The sequence below is a fragment of the Melopsittacus undulatus genome, chromosome 1 (assembly GCF_012275295.1).
Source record: "Melopsittacus undulatus isolate bMelUnd1 chromosome 1, bMelUnd1.mat.Z, whole genome shotgun sequence".
Taxonomy (NCBI): Eukaryota; Metazoa; Chordata; class Aves; order Psittaciformes; family Psittaculidae; genus Melopsittacus; species Melopsittacus undulatus.
Window position 1 is genome coordinate 276993 of NC_047527.1, and position 16149 is coordinate 293141.

The 16149-nt window shown below is 56.7% G+C and overlaps 1 protein-coding gene across 3 annotated transcripts; it reads right to left on the minus strand.

The window, feature by feature from the left end:
• Window positions 1–4354: 4354 nt before the first annotated feature.
• On the minus strand, window positions 4355–11182 carry LOC117436042 (epiplakin-like). Of its 3 annotated transcripts, none has more exons than XM_034061726.1 (3): window positions 11099–11182; window positions 5866–7900; window positions 4355–5286 (listed from the first exon to the last, which is right to left on the minus strand). In XM_034061726.1, the coding sequence occupies exons 2-3, from the start codon at window positions 7855–7857 to the stop codon at window positions 4486–4488; spliced, it is 2793 nt and encodes a 930-aa protein (XP_033917617.1). In that variant the 5' UTR covers window positions 7858–7900; window positions 11099–11182; the 3' UTR covers window positions 4355–4485. The 3 variants fall into 3 exon arrangements, with proteins under 3 accessions (XP_033917617.1, XP_033917619.1, XP_033917615.1); XM_034061728.1 differs by having other exon boundaries at window positions 4355–4881; window positions 5461–7900; XM_034061724.1 differs by having other exon boundaries at window positions 4355–7900.
• Window positions 11183–16149: the final 4967 nt, after the last annotated feature.

The window sequence follows — 16149 nt, forward strand, 5'->3', positions numbered from 1 at the left end:
AGCCAGTGTGCAGGAACACAACCAGTGTGCAGGAACACAGAGAGTGTGCAGGAACACAGAGTGTGCAGGAACACAGAGTGTGCAGGAACACAGCCAGTGTGCAGGAACACAGCCAGTGTGCAGGAACACAACCAGTGTGCAGGAACACAGCCAGTGTGCAGGAACACAGAGTGTGCAGGAACACAGAGAGTGTGCAGGAACACAGCGAGTGTGCAGGAACACAGAGTGTGCAGGAACACAACCAGTGTGCAGGAACACAGCGAGTGTGCAGGAACACAGAGTGTGCAGGAACACAGCCAGTGTGCAGGAACACAGCGAGTGTGCAGGAACACAGAGTGTGCAGGAACACAGCGAGTGTGCAGGAACACAACCAGTGTGCAGGAACACAGCCAGTGTGCAGGAGCACAGAGTGTGCAGGAACACAGCCAGTGTGCAGGAACACAGAGTGTGCAGGAACACAGCCAGTGTGCAGGAACACAGAGTGTGCAGGAACACAGTCAGTGTGCAGGAACACAACCAGTGTGCAGGAACACAGCCAGTGTGCAGGAACACAGCCAGTGTGCAGGAACACAGCGAGTGTGCAGGAACACAGAGTGTGCAGGAACACAACCAGTGTGCAGGAACACAGAGTGTGCAGGAACACAGCCAGTGTGCAGGAACACAACCAGTGTGCAGGAACACAGAGTGTGCAGGAACACAACCAGTGTGCAGGAACACAACCAGTGTGCAGGAACACAGAGTGTGCAGGAACACAGCCAGTGTGCAGGAACACAGCCAGTGTGCAGGAACACAGAGTGTGCAGGAACACAGAGTGTGCAGGAACACAGAGTGTGCAGGAACACAGCCAGTGTGCAGGAACACAACCAGTGTGCAGGAACACAGAGTGTGCAGGAACACAACCAGTGTGCAGGAACACAACCAGTGTGCAGGAACACAGAGTGTGCAGGAACACAGCCAGTGTGCAGGAACACAACCAGTGTGCAGGAACACAGAGTGTGCAGGAACACAGCCAGTGTGCAGGAACACAGCGAGTGTGCAGGAACACAGAGTGTGCAGGAACACAGAGTGTGCAGGAACACAGCCAGTGTGCAGGAACACAGAGTGTGCAGGAACACAGTCAGTGTGCAGGAACACAGTGAGTGTGCAGGAACACAGCCAGTGTGCAGGAACACAGCCAGTGTGCAGGAACACAGTGAGTGTGCAGGAACACAGCCAGTGTGCAGGAACACAGAGTGTGCAGGAGCACAGCGAGTGTGCAGGAACACAGAGTGTGCAGGAACACAACCAGTGTGCAGGAACACAGTGTGTGCAGGAACACAGCCAGTGTGCAGGAACACAGTGAGTGTGCAGGAGCACAGCGAGTGTGCAGGAACACAGCGAGTGCTGCCCAGTGCTGAAAGGAGCTGGAACAGACTGGGGAGGTGGGAACCTCTTGGGGCTCAAACAGGCTCAGGGCAATTCCAGCACAGAGCCAGGCTTGGGAGAGGGGATGGAGAGTGAGGAGCAGCACTTGGGGGGCTGGGGGAGCAGAAGCTCCCCAGGACCCGGCTTCAGGGAGCGCTTGGGTAACAGGGATGCACACACAGAGCAGGTAACAGGGATGCACACACAGAGCAGGTAACAGGGATGCACACACAGAGCAGGTAACAGGGATGCACACACACAGCAGGTAACAGGGAGACACGCAGAGCAGGTAACAGGGATGCACACACAGAGCAGGTAACAGGGATGCACACACACAGAGCAGGTAACAGGGATGCACACACAGAGCAGGTAACAGGGATGCACACACAGAGAGCAGGTAACAGGGATGCACACACAGAGCAGGTAACAGGGATGCACACACACAGAGCAGGTAACAGGGATGTACACACAGACCAGGTAACAGGGATGCACACACACAGAGCAGGTAACAGGGATGCACACACAGAGAGCAGGTAACAGGGATGCACACACAGAGAGCAGGTAACAGGGATGTACACACACAGAGCAGGTAACAGGGACACACACACACAGAGCAGGTAACAGGGATGCACACACACAGAGCAGGTAACAGGGACACACACACACAGAGCAGGTAACAGGGATGCACACACAGAGCAGGTAACAGGGATGCACACACACAGAGCAGGTAACAGGGATGCACACACAGCAGGTAACAGGGATGCACACACAGAGCAGGTAACAGGGATGCACACACAGAGCAGGTAACAGGGATGCACACACAGGGCAGGTAACAGGGATGCACACACACAGAGAGCAGGTAACAGGGATGCACACACAGAGAGCAGGTAACAGGGATGCACACACAGAGAGCAGGTAACAGGGACACACACAGAGCAGGTAACAGGGACACACACAGAGCAGGTAACAGGGATGCACACACACAGAGCAGGTAACAGGGATGCAGACGCACAGAGCAGGTAACAGGGATGCACATACACAGAGCAGGTAACAGGGATGCATACACAGAGCAGGTAACAGGGATGCACACACAGAGCAGTTAACAGGGACACACACACACAGAGCAGGTAACAGGGATGCACACACAGAGCAGTTAACAGGGATGCAGACACACAGAGCAGGTAACAGGGATGCACACACACAGAGCAGGTAACAGGGATGCACACACACAGAGAGCAGGTAACAGGGATGCACACACACAGAGCAGGTAACAGGGATGCACACACAGAGCAGGTAACAGGGATGCACACACACAGAGCAGGTAACAGGGATGCACACACAGAGCAGGTAACAGGGATGCACACACACACAGAGCAGGTAACAGGGATGCACACACACAGAGCAGGTAACAGGGATGCACACACAGCAGGTAACAGGGATGCACACACAGAGCAGGTAACAGGGATGCACACACAGGGCAGGTAACAGGGATGCACACACAGAACAGGTAACAGGGATGCACACACACAGAGAGCAGGTAACAGGGATGCACACACAGAGAGCAGGTAACAGGGATGCACACACACAGAGCAGGTAACAGGGACACACACACAGAGCAGGTAACAGGGATGCACATACACAGAGCAGGTAACAGGGATGCACACACACAGAGCAGGTAACAGGGATGCACACACACAGAGCAGGTAACAGGGATGCACACACACACACAGAGCAGGTAACAGGGATGCACACACAGAGAGCAGGTAACAGGGATGCACACACAGAGCAGGTAACAGGGACACACACACACAGAGCAGGTAACAGGGATGCACACACAGAGCAGGTAACAGGGACACACACACAGAGCAGGTAACAGGGATGCACACACAGAGCAGGTAACAGGGATGCACACACAGAACAGGTAACAGGGATGCACACACAGAGCAGGTAACAGGGATGCACACACACAGAGCAGGTAACAGGGATGCACACACAGAACAGGTAACAGGGATGCACACACACACAGAGCAGGTAACAGGGATGCACACACACACAGAGCAGGTAACAGGGACACACACACAGAACAGGTAACAGGGATGCACACACAGAGCAGGTAACAGGGATGCACACACAGAGCAGGTAACAGGGATGCACACACACAGAGTAGGTAACAGGGATGCACACACAGAGAGCAGGTAACAGGGACACACACACAGAGCAGGTAACAGGGACACACACACAGAGCAGGTAACAGGGATGCACACACACAGAGCAGGTAACAGGGATGTACACACACACAGCAGGTAACAGGGACACACACACACAGAACAGGTAACAGGGACGCACATACTCAGACACCCCTCAGGTTTGTCCATGTGTGTGTCCCTCATCATTCCCCGCAGCACATGGATCATTGATGTGCACACACATGTGCATGACTGTGGTGGTACATGGCTCTGCAGTCCTTGTGTGTGCAGCCTGGTGCACGCATGGCATGACATGTGTGTGCACAGCCCTACAACATGCACCTATGTGGCACACGTGTGGCCACAGAGCGTGGTTCTGCAGCACATACATGCACAGTGTTGTGCTGTGCACCCCTGTGCATGTGGTTCTGTGCATGTAAGCAGGGGCTTGGGCAGGGACCCCCGTTTGCCTCCCAATGCACTGACCATGGGGGTGCTCCATGGGTGCTCCTGCCCCTGTGACAGGCAGTGACCCTTATAGGCACCGGTACCGGCATCCCCTGGTGCTGCAGTGATGCTGCCACAGCTCCTGCACTGGGGTTGTTGCCTCACCCTGGCACTCACCATCACAACCAGCTTGATGTTGGTGCTGCATTACCCTGTGCCTGTGTGTGCCCTACCAAAACCAGCAACCACCAGACTGGACCCTCCCCAGGAGCCTTCTGAGAAGCTCTGCTGTGCAAAAGAAACACAGGCACACAGCGGTTGGGACACCAGCAAGTTTAACTGGGTGTCAGCCCCGTCCACACACAGACCTGTCACCTCTTCATGCCCATCACTGAGTTATATGGGAGGAAGCCTTGGGGCTGAAGCCTGTGCCTCCTCTGGGGCTGTGTCAGTGGTCCTGGCAGTGTCTCTCCTGGAGCTGAGGGCCTGTGGTGACAGTCGTGGTGATGGTGATCTTGTTCACCGTCAGTCCGCCTGTACCGTAACTGTCAAGATGTGCCTCTCGCTTGTACTCGGAGACTTGCTTGGAGGAGAGGAGGTCCCACACGGAAACCCTCTGCTCCTGGAGCGGCCCATAGGTGATGTAGGAGCCCTCAGACTGCAGGAGCTCCACTGTCTGCTGGGGAAGGGTTAGGAGATGACCTTCCTTGCTGCCTGTCTCCATGCTGCCGGCAGCGCTCAACAGGTCCTGCATGGTGACTGTCCCAGCACGGTACAGCTCCAGCAGCTCAGTGTGTTCAGCTCCTACAACCGTTGACTCTGCCCTGGGACTGTTCTCTTTCACCCTCGCTGCTTCTGCCTTTGACACTATGGTGCTCACCACGGTCTTCACCTGATCAAGGGTTAACTCTCCTGCCTGGTACAGCTCCAGGAGCTCCTTCCTGTTCTCCTCGGGGATGTACTTGGAGTGCAGCAAGTCCCACACTGAGACCTTGTGGCCTCGGTACTGGCCAACACCCAAGTCAACGACTGTGGTTTTCAAGGCTGTTTCCGATGGTTCTTCTTTGGTGGAGTCACCATCCTCCTCTCCTGCTGCTGTCACCGTGTCCTTGTTGGAAGCCTTGGCTGCAACATGGAATTTCCTGCCTGTAGATTCCTTTTTCTTGATGAGTGTGGTGACAACAGCTATTAACTGCTCCAAGGGCAGTGTCCTGCCGCGGTACAGCTCCAGCAGCTCCTGTCTTTTCTCCTCAGGGATGCTGTTGGAGAAGAGCAGGTCCCACACAGAGACCTGTCCCTGCTCAAAGTCACCCACTGACACCTCGACTGTGGTGGTCCTCAGGGTCTCTTCCCAGGCCCTGTCCTCCTGCAGCTCAGTGTGTTCAGCTCCTGCTGACTCTGCCCTAGGACTGTTCTCCTTCACCCTCGCTGCTTCTGCCTTTGACACTATGGTGCTCACCACGGTTTTCACCTGATCAAGGGTTAACTCTCCAGCCTGGTACAGCTCCAGGAGCTCCTTCCTGTTCTCCTCAGGGATATACTTGGAGTGCAGCAAGTCCCACACTGAGACCTTGTGGCCTCGGTACTGGCCAACACCCAAGTCAACGACTGTGGTTTTCAAGGCTGTTTCCGATGGTTCTTCTTTGGTGGAGTCACCATCCTTCTCTTCTGCTGCTGTCACTGTGTCCTTGTTGGAAGCCTTGGCTGTGACATTGAATTTCCTGCCTGTAGATGCCTTTTTCTTGATGAGTGTGGTGACAACAGCTATTAACTGCTCCAAGGGCAGTGTCCTGTCGCGGTACAGCTCCAGCAGCTCCTGTCTTTTCTCCTCAGGGATATAATCAGAGAAGAGCAGGTCCCACACCGAGACCTGTCCCCCCTCGAAATCACCTGCTGACACCTCGACTGTGGTGGTCCTCAGGGTCTCTTCCCAGGCCCCGTCCTCCTGCAGCTCAGTGTGTTCAGCTCCTGTTGACTCTGCCCTGGGACTGTTCTCCTTCACCCTCGCTGCTTCTGCCTTTGACACTATGGTGCTCACCACCATCTTCACCTGGTCAAGGGTTAACTCTCCAGCCTGGTACAGCTCCAGGAGCTCCTTCCTGTTCTCCTCGGGGATGTACTTGGAGTGCAGCAAGTCCCACACTGAGACCTTGTGGCCTCGGTACTGGCCAACACCCAAGTCAACGACTGTGGTTTTCAAGGCTGTTTCCGATGGTTCTTTGGTGGAGTCACCATCCTTCTCTTCTGCTGCTGTTGCTGTGTCCTTGTTGGAAGCCTTGGCTGCAACATGGAATTTCCTGCCTGTAGATTCCTTTTTCTTGATGACAGTGGTGACAACAGTTATCATCTGCTCCAGAGTTAACAGCCTGTCATGGTACAGCTCCAGCAGCTCCTGCCTTTTCTCCTCAGGGATGTAATCAGAGAAAAGCAGGTCCCACACAGACACCTGCCTCCCCTGCAGCTCACCAGCTAGCACATCAATGGTGGTGGACTTCAAGGTGTTATCTAGTTGTTCATATTGTGTTGAAGAATCACCTCCATCCTCCTCTGCTTTTGTCACTGCCCTGTGTGGACCTCTGGCACCGGCCCTAAGTGTGGCATTAGCAGCTGCAGTTCTGTTTATGATGGTGGTGACCACCATGGCCACTTGTTCTGTGGTCAGTATCCCTGCTCTGTACAGCTCCAGCAGCTCCTGCCGCCTCCCTTGTGGGATATGTCTGGAAAAGAGCAGATCCAGCAAGGAAACCTTTTGCCCCTGGAATTCACCAGCAGTGACATAGACGGTTGCAGACTTGAGGGACTTTCTCAGCTGTTGCTCTTGGGAGTGCATGTCCTGAGCTGGTTGTGATGGGTGTGATGCTCCCACCTTGTTGTTGGCTGTAACTGTGGATGAGCTCAGATGCTCATTGTTCCTTCCTGCCCCAGTGATGCTGGTGGTGAGGAGGGTGCTCATCTCTGGGATGGTGACTGTCCCTGACTTGTACTTCCTCAGCAGCTCCTCTCTCTGCTGCTCGGGCACGTACCGGGAGAACAGCAGCTCCCAGAGGGTGATGCTCTGCCCCTGGAACAGCCCCACACTGACTGTAGTGCGGGTGGCCTGAAGGGCTTTCCGAGCATCTCTGCTGAGCTGATGGACCACAGAGCCCTTGTCCATCACATGGAGCATCAGCAGCCCCGTGTCCGGGTCGGGCAGGCAGCGGCGCAGGAGCTGTGTGTAGGTGAGGTTCTCGTGGGTGTTGGGGTCAAAGCAGCTTCTTGTTTGGTTCTTGGGGTTAGAAAGGAACTGACACATCTCCTGGTCAAGGTACCCACACTCATGGGCTGCTTCCACCGAGATGCGGTTGTTGTGCATGGGGTCAATGATGCCGCCGGTGGCGATCTGGGCCTCGAGCAGACGGACAGCATGCTCCTTCACGATGAGCTCCTTCTGCATGGCCTGGAACAGGGAGATGCGATCACCTGTGTAAGGCTCCGTGTAGCCGGTGACAGCTCCCTCGGCCGACAGCAGCTTCTCATAGAAGTCACTGCCGATGAGTCCCTCCATCAACGCCTCTTCCACCGACAGCTTCTGGTTCCTCACGGGGTCAGTGAGGAGCCCTGAAGCAGCCTGTGCCTCCAGCAGCACCAGGGCTGTGCCAGGTGTCAGCAGCCCCCTTATCATGGCATCATAGATACTCATCTTCTTACTCATGGACTGGAGGAAGACTCCAGCTATGAAGCTGCTCCCACCAACACCCCTCTCTTTGTGCTCATCCTCAACCAGGTTACTTCCCATGTCAGTTGACTTATTGTCCTGAGAGGGTCCACTCATCTTCTGCATTGACTCTGGGGAACAGCTCTGCTACTGCGGGCACCAGGTTTGTCTGAGGAGAAAGAAATGTCTTGGTCAGATAGAGGTTCTGGTGAGATAGAGGTTCTGTGAGATAGAGGTTCTGGTGAGATAGAGGTTCTGGTGAGATAGAGGTTCTGGTGAGATAGAGGTTCTGTGAGATAGAGGTTCTGGTGAGATAGAGGTTCTGGTGAGATAGAGGTTCTGGTGGGATAGAGGTTCTGGTGAGATAGAGGTTCTGGTGAGATAGAGGTTCTGGTGAGATAGAGGTTCTGTGAGATAGAGGTTCTGGTGAGATAGAGGTTCTGTGAGATAGAGGTTCTGTGAGATAGAGGTTCTGTGAGATAGAGGTTCTGGTGAGATAGAGGTTCTGTGAGATAGAGGTTCTGGTGAGATAGAGGTTCTGTGAGATAGAGGTTCTGTGAGATAGAGGTTCTGTGAGATAGAGGTTCTGTGAGATAGAGGTTCTGTGAGATAGAGGTTCTGGTGAGATAGAGGTTCTGTGAGATAGAGGTTCTGGTGAGATAGAGGTTCTGTGAGATAGAGGTTCTGTGAGATAGAGGTTCTGTGAGATAGAGGTTCTGTGAGATAGAGGTTCTGTGAGATAGAGGTTCTGTGAGATAGAGGTTGTGTGAGATAGAGGTTCTGTGAGATAGAGGTTCTGGTGAGATAGAGGTTCTGTGAGATAGAGGTTCTGTGAGATAGAGGTTCTATGAGATAGAGGTTCTGTGAGATAGAGGTTCTGTGAGATGTTCTTGTGCAGTTTTCATGATGTGTGTAAATCACAGAATCCCAGACTGGTTTGTGTTGGAAGGGACCTTAAAGCTCCTCCAGCTCCAGCCCTGCCAGGGCAGGGACCCCTTCCACTGGAGCAGCTGCTCCAAGCCCCTGTGTCCAACCTGAGCACTGCCAGGGATGGGGCAGCCACAGCTGCTCTGGGCACCCTGTGCCAGCACCTCAGCACCCTCCCAGGGAACAGCTTCTGCCTCAGAGCTCAGCTCAGTCTCCCCTCGGGCAGGTTCAAGCCATTCCCCTTGGCCTGTCCCTACATCCCTTGTCCCAAGCCCCTCTCCAGGTTCCCTGCAGCCCCTTTAGGCTCTGGAGCTGCTCTCAGCTCTCCCCTTCCTGCAGCAGAGGGGCAGGATCCCCCCCTGAGCTGCTGCTCACACTCTAAGGGTGCAGCCCACAACATGTGGGGTTCTGGCTCATCACAGCCCATTAGTGCTGGGTCTCTGCTTGTACTAAGGCCATTGGGTTGTCAGAGCCTCCAGCCCCATCCTGTTACACTCCTCTGTCCACCAAAACTGGGCTCTGCTGTTGTAGATGTGCTGGCACCAGTCCTGCCCCATGGACTGTGCACCAGCCCTGTCCATGAGAGGGCTCACGGTGCCAGACACCACCCCAGGACCATCCTAACCAGTTCCAGCAACTGAGGACAAGGCAGAGTCACTGGGAAGCTTTGTCTGACCCAGTGCTCTCTGCAGATATGTAGGGAAACAGGAACAAGGGGTTTGGGATGCTCTGGCTGAGCCCTGTGGCACATGGTGCTCTGTATCAGGTCCAGGCTCACCCTGTGGCCACCACAGGCTGCCCTGCAGGGACCCATCCCTCATGGGTTCGGTGGCACTGGGCCTGTGGCTTAACCACATCTTGCAGGTAAAGTGTTTCCCAGGAGCTCCTGTGCCGCAGGACAGGAGAACTGGTCACTCTTTGCCATGAGCTAATTGCCATGTGGGTAAATGGTGGGTTCAATGGGATGTATTTAAGTGAAGGTTAGTGAGCGGGTGCCCCAAGGAGCTTTGGCTGCTCTCTCCCATCCACACATGATGTTTTGGAATGAGTGTGACCAGCGATGGTCAATCCTGGGTCACCCTCACCATGGGAATGCTGCATCCCCCAACCCTGGTTGCCTGTGTGAGATGGTCCAGGGGAAGCAGCGACAGAGTCTTCTGTCCACCCTGAGCCATAAGCAGACAATGGAAGGATGAAGGGACACACACAACATGTGAGATACTTCCCCAGTCTCTAAGTCAACCTTTGTTTTGAGCTCAGGGGATCCCACTGAGCTGGACCTGGACGTGTGTCCTCCCTGAGGGATGTCCCACATGCCGTCAGTCTCTGGAGCATGGACACTGTCAGCACCTCCAGCATTGCAGGGTGATGAGGCCTTGTGAAAACAGCCAAACCGAAACCCAAACCATTGCCTGGGGAACACCCATCTCCTACAGCCTGCAGTGAGTGACATTAATGACACGTTCAGCTCCTTAGGAGGGTCACAGCTTTAGCTCTTCCTCTTCACCTGACTGGTCTGAAAGTCTCTGAGTCAGTGCTTCTGAGCCATTGAAATACTGGATTGATGCTGGTTGATCACGATGGGCAGAGGCTCATCCCAGCAGCTACAGACCAGCCCCAGCCTCTTTAGAGACCATGTCCATGCCTCCAGGCTCTCTAGAGCCAGCGGCTCTGCTTAACCAGCCCAAGGGAGCAGCTCCTCTTCCCTTCCCTTCCTGGCCCCCCAATGCAGCTGAGCCCTTCAGGAGGTGATGGGCTGGGGACACTGGGATGGGATGAGCTGTGTCACACCCCAGAGCAGGCAACACCTATGGAGGACGTGGATGTCGTGTAAACACCAAAGCCATTGCCCAAGTGTGATCTGTCATTAGCTGGTCTCTAATCAGAGCTCCTGGTGCTGGGGCTTGGCTGCAGCTCCTGGGGCAGGACCCGGTTCTCCTCTCATGCTGTCCCAGCAGCCCAGCCCAAATGGGAGCAGGGCTACCGGCCAAGCCACAGTCTCCATCCCCGCTCATGCTGGGGGGGAACTGGTGCTGTCCCCCCCATCTCAGTGCTCAGCTCCAGCCCAGACCCACCAGAAGCCGCATGTTCTGCCTCAGGCTCCTGCAGGCTCAGGCAGGTCCCTCAGCTCTGGCTGCTTCCCTCCCACATCCCAGTGTCCCATCTGAAGTGATGGGGACACAGCTCCATCCAGCCCTGGTGCTGCACTGACACTGACCCTTCTTGGGAAGGAGCACATCCCATCCGGAGACCTTATGCTCAGCAGACCACATCCCATCCGGAGACCTTATGCTCAGCAGACCACTGTGGAGCTGCCTTCTGAACACTGGGGTTTGGGGTGGATGCAAGGTCCCTGCCCTCCCTACAGACCCCTGATACCTGCAGGTGCCAACCCGGGGCTCTGTGGTGGCCCCGGTGCCCACCCCAGGCTCTGTCCTACCTGCTGGACATGTATCCAGGGCAGCTGAATCCCAGCAGGCTCTGGTCCTCCTCCTCCTCCTCTTCCTCCTGCTCCTCCTGCTGCTCAGCCTGGATGAGCAGCCCAGGCAAGAGCCCCATTTAAATCCTTCCTTCCCCGCCCTTGGGATGACAAAGTGACCCTGCCCTGCAGTGCAGAACCACAGCTGACAATCAGACATCAGCATCACAGCAGCCCCAGGAGCCTGGCTGGGGTCAGAGGGGCTGGGGGACAGCACCAGCCCTGGAACATGGGGCATGGTCCTTACTGGAGCCTGGAACAGAGGTGGTGGTGGGTTAGGGTTAGGGTTAGGGTTAGAGAGCAGATGTGTGGGGAGGTCCTGGCTCTGCCATCACCTTCTCCTGGCAGCTGTTGAGCACAGCTGCTTGTGGAGCATCTGCCTGTGCTGTGGCTGCCACGGAGCCCTCCATGGGGCTGGGCTTGTTCAGTCTGTCCCTATAGAACCATGGGATCAGCTGGGGGGTAAAAGACCTTCGAGATCATCAAGTCCAGCCCTTACCCCAGCACTGCTAAGGCCACCACTGCCCCATGGCACTGAGGCCTCGTCTCCATAGTGTGTGAGCACTCACAGGGTCCATGACTGCAGCCCTGCCCTGGGCAGCCTGTTCCAATGCCTCAGCACCCTATGGGGCAGGAATTGTTCCTCAGCTCCATCTGAACCTGCCCTGGTGCAGCTTGAGGCTGTTCCCTCTTGTCCCATCCCTTGTTCCTTGGGAGCAGAGCCCAGCCCCTCCTGGCTCCATCCTCCTGCAGGCACTTGGAGGAGCCATCAGGTCCCCCCTGAGCCTTCTCCAGACTGAATAACTGCAGCTGAGTTCCTTCACTGGGGCCAGGAGCTGCAGCCATTGCCCTACAGCTGCCCCTGCTCTGCACCCATTGCCCTACAGCTGCCCCTGCTCTGCAGCCATTGCCCTGCAGCTGCCCCTGCTCTGCACCCATTGCCCTACAGCTGCCCCTGCTCTGCACCCATTGCCCTACAGCTGCCCCTGCTCTGCAGCCATTGCCCTGCAGCTGCCCCTGCCCTGCACCCATTGCCCTGCAGCTGCCCCTGCTCTGCAGCCATTGCCCTGCAGCTGCCCCTGCTCTGCAGCCATTGCCCTGCAGCTGCCCCTGCTCTGCACCCATTGCCCTACAGCTGCCCCTGCTCTGCAGCCATTGCCCTGCAGCTGCCCCTGCTCTGCACCCATTGCCCTACAGCTGCCCCTGCTCTGCACCCATTGCCCCACAGCTGCCCCTGCTCTGCACCCATTGCCCTACAGCTGCCCCTGCTCTGCAGCCATTGCCCTACAGCTGCCCCTGCTCTGCACCCATTGCCCTACAGCTGCCCCTGCTCTGCAGCCATTGCCCTGCAGCTGCCCCTGCTCTGTACCCATTGCCCTGCAGCTGCCCCTGCAGCCAGGACAGAGGCTGAGCCTGTCCCTGGCTCCGGCTGTGCTCATGACCATGAAGACCCCAGGGCTGTGATGGTTGTGCTCATGGTGTGTGGATGGAGTGCTCAGTGTTGCCGGATGAAGCAGCCCCAGGATGGAAACCTGTGATGCTCCCGATGAGCCCCATGCTGCAACCTGCATCTGCACAGAGGCTTTGGGCACCTGGAGACCTGCGAGGACTGGAGGGGAGAGATGGGATCCAGGAACACCTGGACAGGCTGCAGAGATGGAGGAAGCTGTTCCCTGGGAGGGTGCTGAGGCACAGGGTGCCCAGAGCAGCTGTGGCTGCCCCATCCCTGGCAGTGCTCAGGTTGGACACAGGGGTTGGAGCAGCTGCTCCATGGAAGGGGTCCCTGCCCATGGGGTTGGGGCTGGAGGAGCTTTGAGGTCCCTTCCAACACAAACTGTTCCACATTCCCATGGTTCTATCACTTGTGCTGCTGGCAGAGGCAGGTTCTGCTCTGGCACCTTTGGGCTGATCTTCATGTTTAGCTCTGTGTTGATGTGGGATGTGCCACAGACCATCAGACCTCAGCCACAGCACCAGTGAACAACACCCTTGTTCTGGTGCCTGCTTCCCTAACACACTGGGCTGGGATGTCCTGGTATGTCAGCACTCACATAGCTGTGTGTGTGCTTGGCTGTCAACCCTGTCTATGGCCACGTGTGTTGATGACTGTGTGTGTGTTCCCATCAAGTCCATGCATGTCCCTGCCTCTGCCTGTGGGTGACTGTGTGTGCACAACTCTACACGTGTGACAGTGTGTGTGTGTGCAAGGGACAGGCTTGTGTGTGCAAGGGACAGGCTGTGCCTATGCAGGGTGAGCATGTGCTGTGTGTGTGGATGTCCCTGGTCCATGTGGGTGTATGTGACAGTGTTCCTGTGTGCAGGAGGTGCTGCCCCTGCCCGTCCTTGCCCGTGTCCTGCTTTGGGTGCACATTCCTGCCTGCGTAGGTGCTGCCAGACTGGCTGATCCACACTCTGACTCACTGAGCCTGGTCTGGGAACACACCCAGGCAGGAGGTCCCTGCTCTCAGGGTAAGGTGGTCACAGACCCACTTGTGTTGTCCTGAGTCCCCTGTAGTCCTGGCCTGACACCTCTGCAGCCTGTGCTAGGAGGCACTTCCTAATTGCAGCACAATCAGCTCCACTAATTGCTCTTCTCTGTGTGTTCAGCTTTGGGCTGCAGCAGGAGCTTCATTCTGGCTGCATCCAGGCAGGGATGCAGATGGTGTCTGTGCCAGGCAGGAGGGTCCAGTGCCCCTGAGCACCCAAAACTGCACAGATGAACACTCACAAGGTGCTGCTCTGTGTGGGCCCCTCAGCTGCTCACACAGGGACCCCCCAGCTCCTCACACAGGGACCCCCCAGCTCCTCACACAGGGACCCCCGCCCAGCTCCTCACACAGGGACCCCCCAGCTCCTCACACAGGGACCCCCCAGCTCCTCACACAGAGACCCCCCAGCTCCTCACACAGGGACCCCCCAGCTCCTCATACAGAGACCCCCAGTTCCTCACACAGGGACCCCCCAGCTCCTCACACAGGGACCCCCCAGCTCCTCACACAGGGACCCCCCAGCTCCTCATACAGGGACCCCTCAGCTCCTCATACAGGGACCCCCCCAGCTCCTCACACAGGGACCGCCCAGCTCCTCACACAGGGACCCCCCCCCAGCTGCTCACACAGGGACCCCCCCCCCAGCTCCTCACACAGGGACCCCCCAGCTCCTCACACAGGGACCCCCCCCCAGCTCCTCACACAGGGACCCCCCAGCTCCTCACACAGGGACCCCCCAGCTCCTCACACAGAGACCCCCCAACTCCTCACACAGGGACCCCTCAGCTGCTCACACAGGGACCCCCCCCCCAGCTCCTCACACAGGGACCCCCCAGCTCCTCACACTGGGATGCTTCTCTGATCCCTACCACTGACCCTGGAGCACATCTGGAGCTGTCCCAGCTCATCCAGACCCCTCTGGTTGGTGGCTGCCCTCAAAGCTGCATCTGTCAAACCAAGGCTGTGGTTTATCTCTGAGGTCTCATCCTGAGCTGGAGCCCAGGTCCCGTTAGAGCCATGGAGAACACACCAAGATGCTCCCCCAGCCCCAAGCAGGACTCCTATGGCCACATGTACACCTCTTTGTAGGATGTGTACATACAGCAGATGATGGTCCCTGGGACCTTCTCTGCTTGGCTGCAGATGGGGTGACCCAAACATCTGTGGTGAATCAGGCCTGGAACCTCACCTGAGTGTGCAGGTCTGAGCTGCCCCATCAGCCCCACATGCACCACATGGCTCCAACACAGCAGGACTACATGGAAATGTGGATACCTCGACCCCCTCCTGACTGTCCCCTTTAGAGAACAAGGCTCCATGTTCCCCAATGAGGAGTGAGTTAATCCTGCACCTCCCTCCCTGCCTCTGGCATGTGACAGATGACAGGGGTGGAACTGGAGGAGCTTTAAGGTCTTTTGCAACCCAAACCAGTCCACAGGTCTATGTGGTGCTGGATTCCAGGACCCCTACATGTGGTGCTGCATCCAGGACCCCTACATGTGGTGCTGGATTCCAGGACCCCTACATGTGGTGCTGGATTCCAGGACCCCTACATGTGGTGCTGCATCCAGGACCCCTACATGTGGTGCTGGATTCCAGGACCCCTACATGTGGTGCTGCATCCAGGACCCCTACATGTGGTGCTGGATTCCAGGACCCCTACATGTGGTGCTGCATCCAGGACCCCTACATGTGGTGCTGGATTCCAGGACCCCTACATGTGGTGCTGCCTTCCAGGACCCCTACATGTGGTGCTGCATCCAGGACCCCTACATGTGGTGCTGCATCCAGGACCCCTACATGTGGTGCTGGATTCCAGGACCCCTACATGTGGAGCTGGATTCCAGGACCCCTACATGTGGTGCTGGATTCCAGGACCCCTACATGTGGTGCTGGATTCCAGGACCCCTACATGTGGTGCTGGATTCCAGGACCCCTACATGTGGTAACCCTAATGCCTCCACCTCTGAGTGCCCCTCACTGCAGCCCCATGGAGAACAAAGCCATGGGGCAGACCCATACGTGTCCCCATCCTCACTGCATTCCATGACTCACCAGTGGGTCCTGCAGCTTCCCTGGAATCCTGGCACAGAGACACAGGAGCTTTGGGATCTACAGCCTGGTCAATGGGATCCGCAGCCTGGTCAGTGGGATCCACAGCCTGGTCTGTGGGATCTACAGCCTGGTCAATGGGATCCACAGCCTGGTCAATGGGATCTACAGCCTGGTCAATGGGATCCACAGCCTGGTCTGTGGGAGCCACAGCCTGGTCAATGGGATCTACAGCCTGGTCAGTGGGATCTACAGCCTGGTCAGTGGGATCCACAGCCTGGTCAGTGGGATCCACAGCCTGGTCAATGGGATCTACAGCCTGGTCAGTGGGATCCACAGCCTGGTCAGTGGGATCCACAGCCTGGTCAATGGGATCCACAGCCTGGTCAATGGGATCCACAGCCTGGTCAGTGGGGTCCACAGCCTGGTCAATGGGATCTACAGCCTGGTCAGTGGGATCTACAGCCTGGT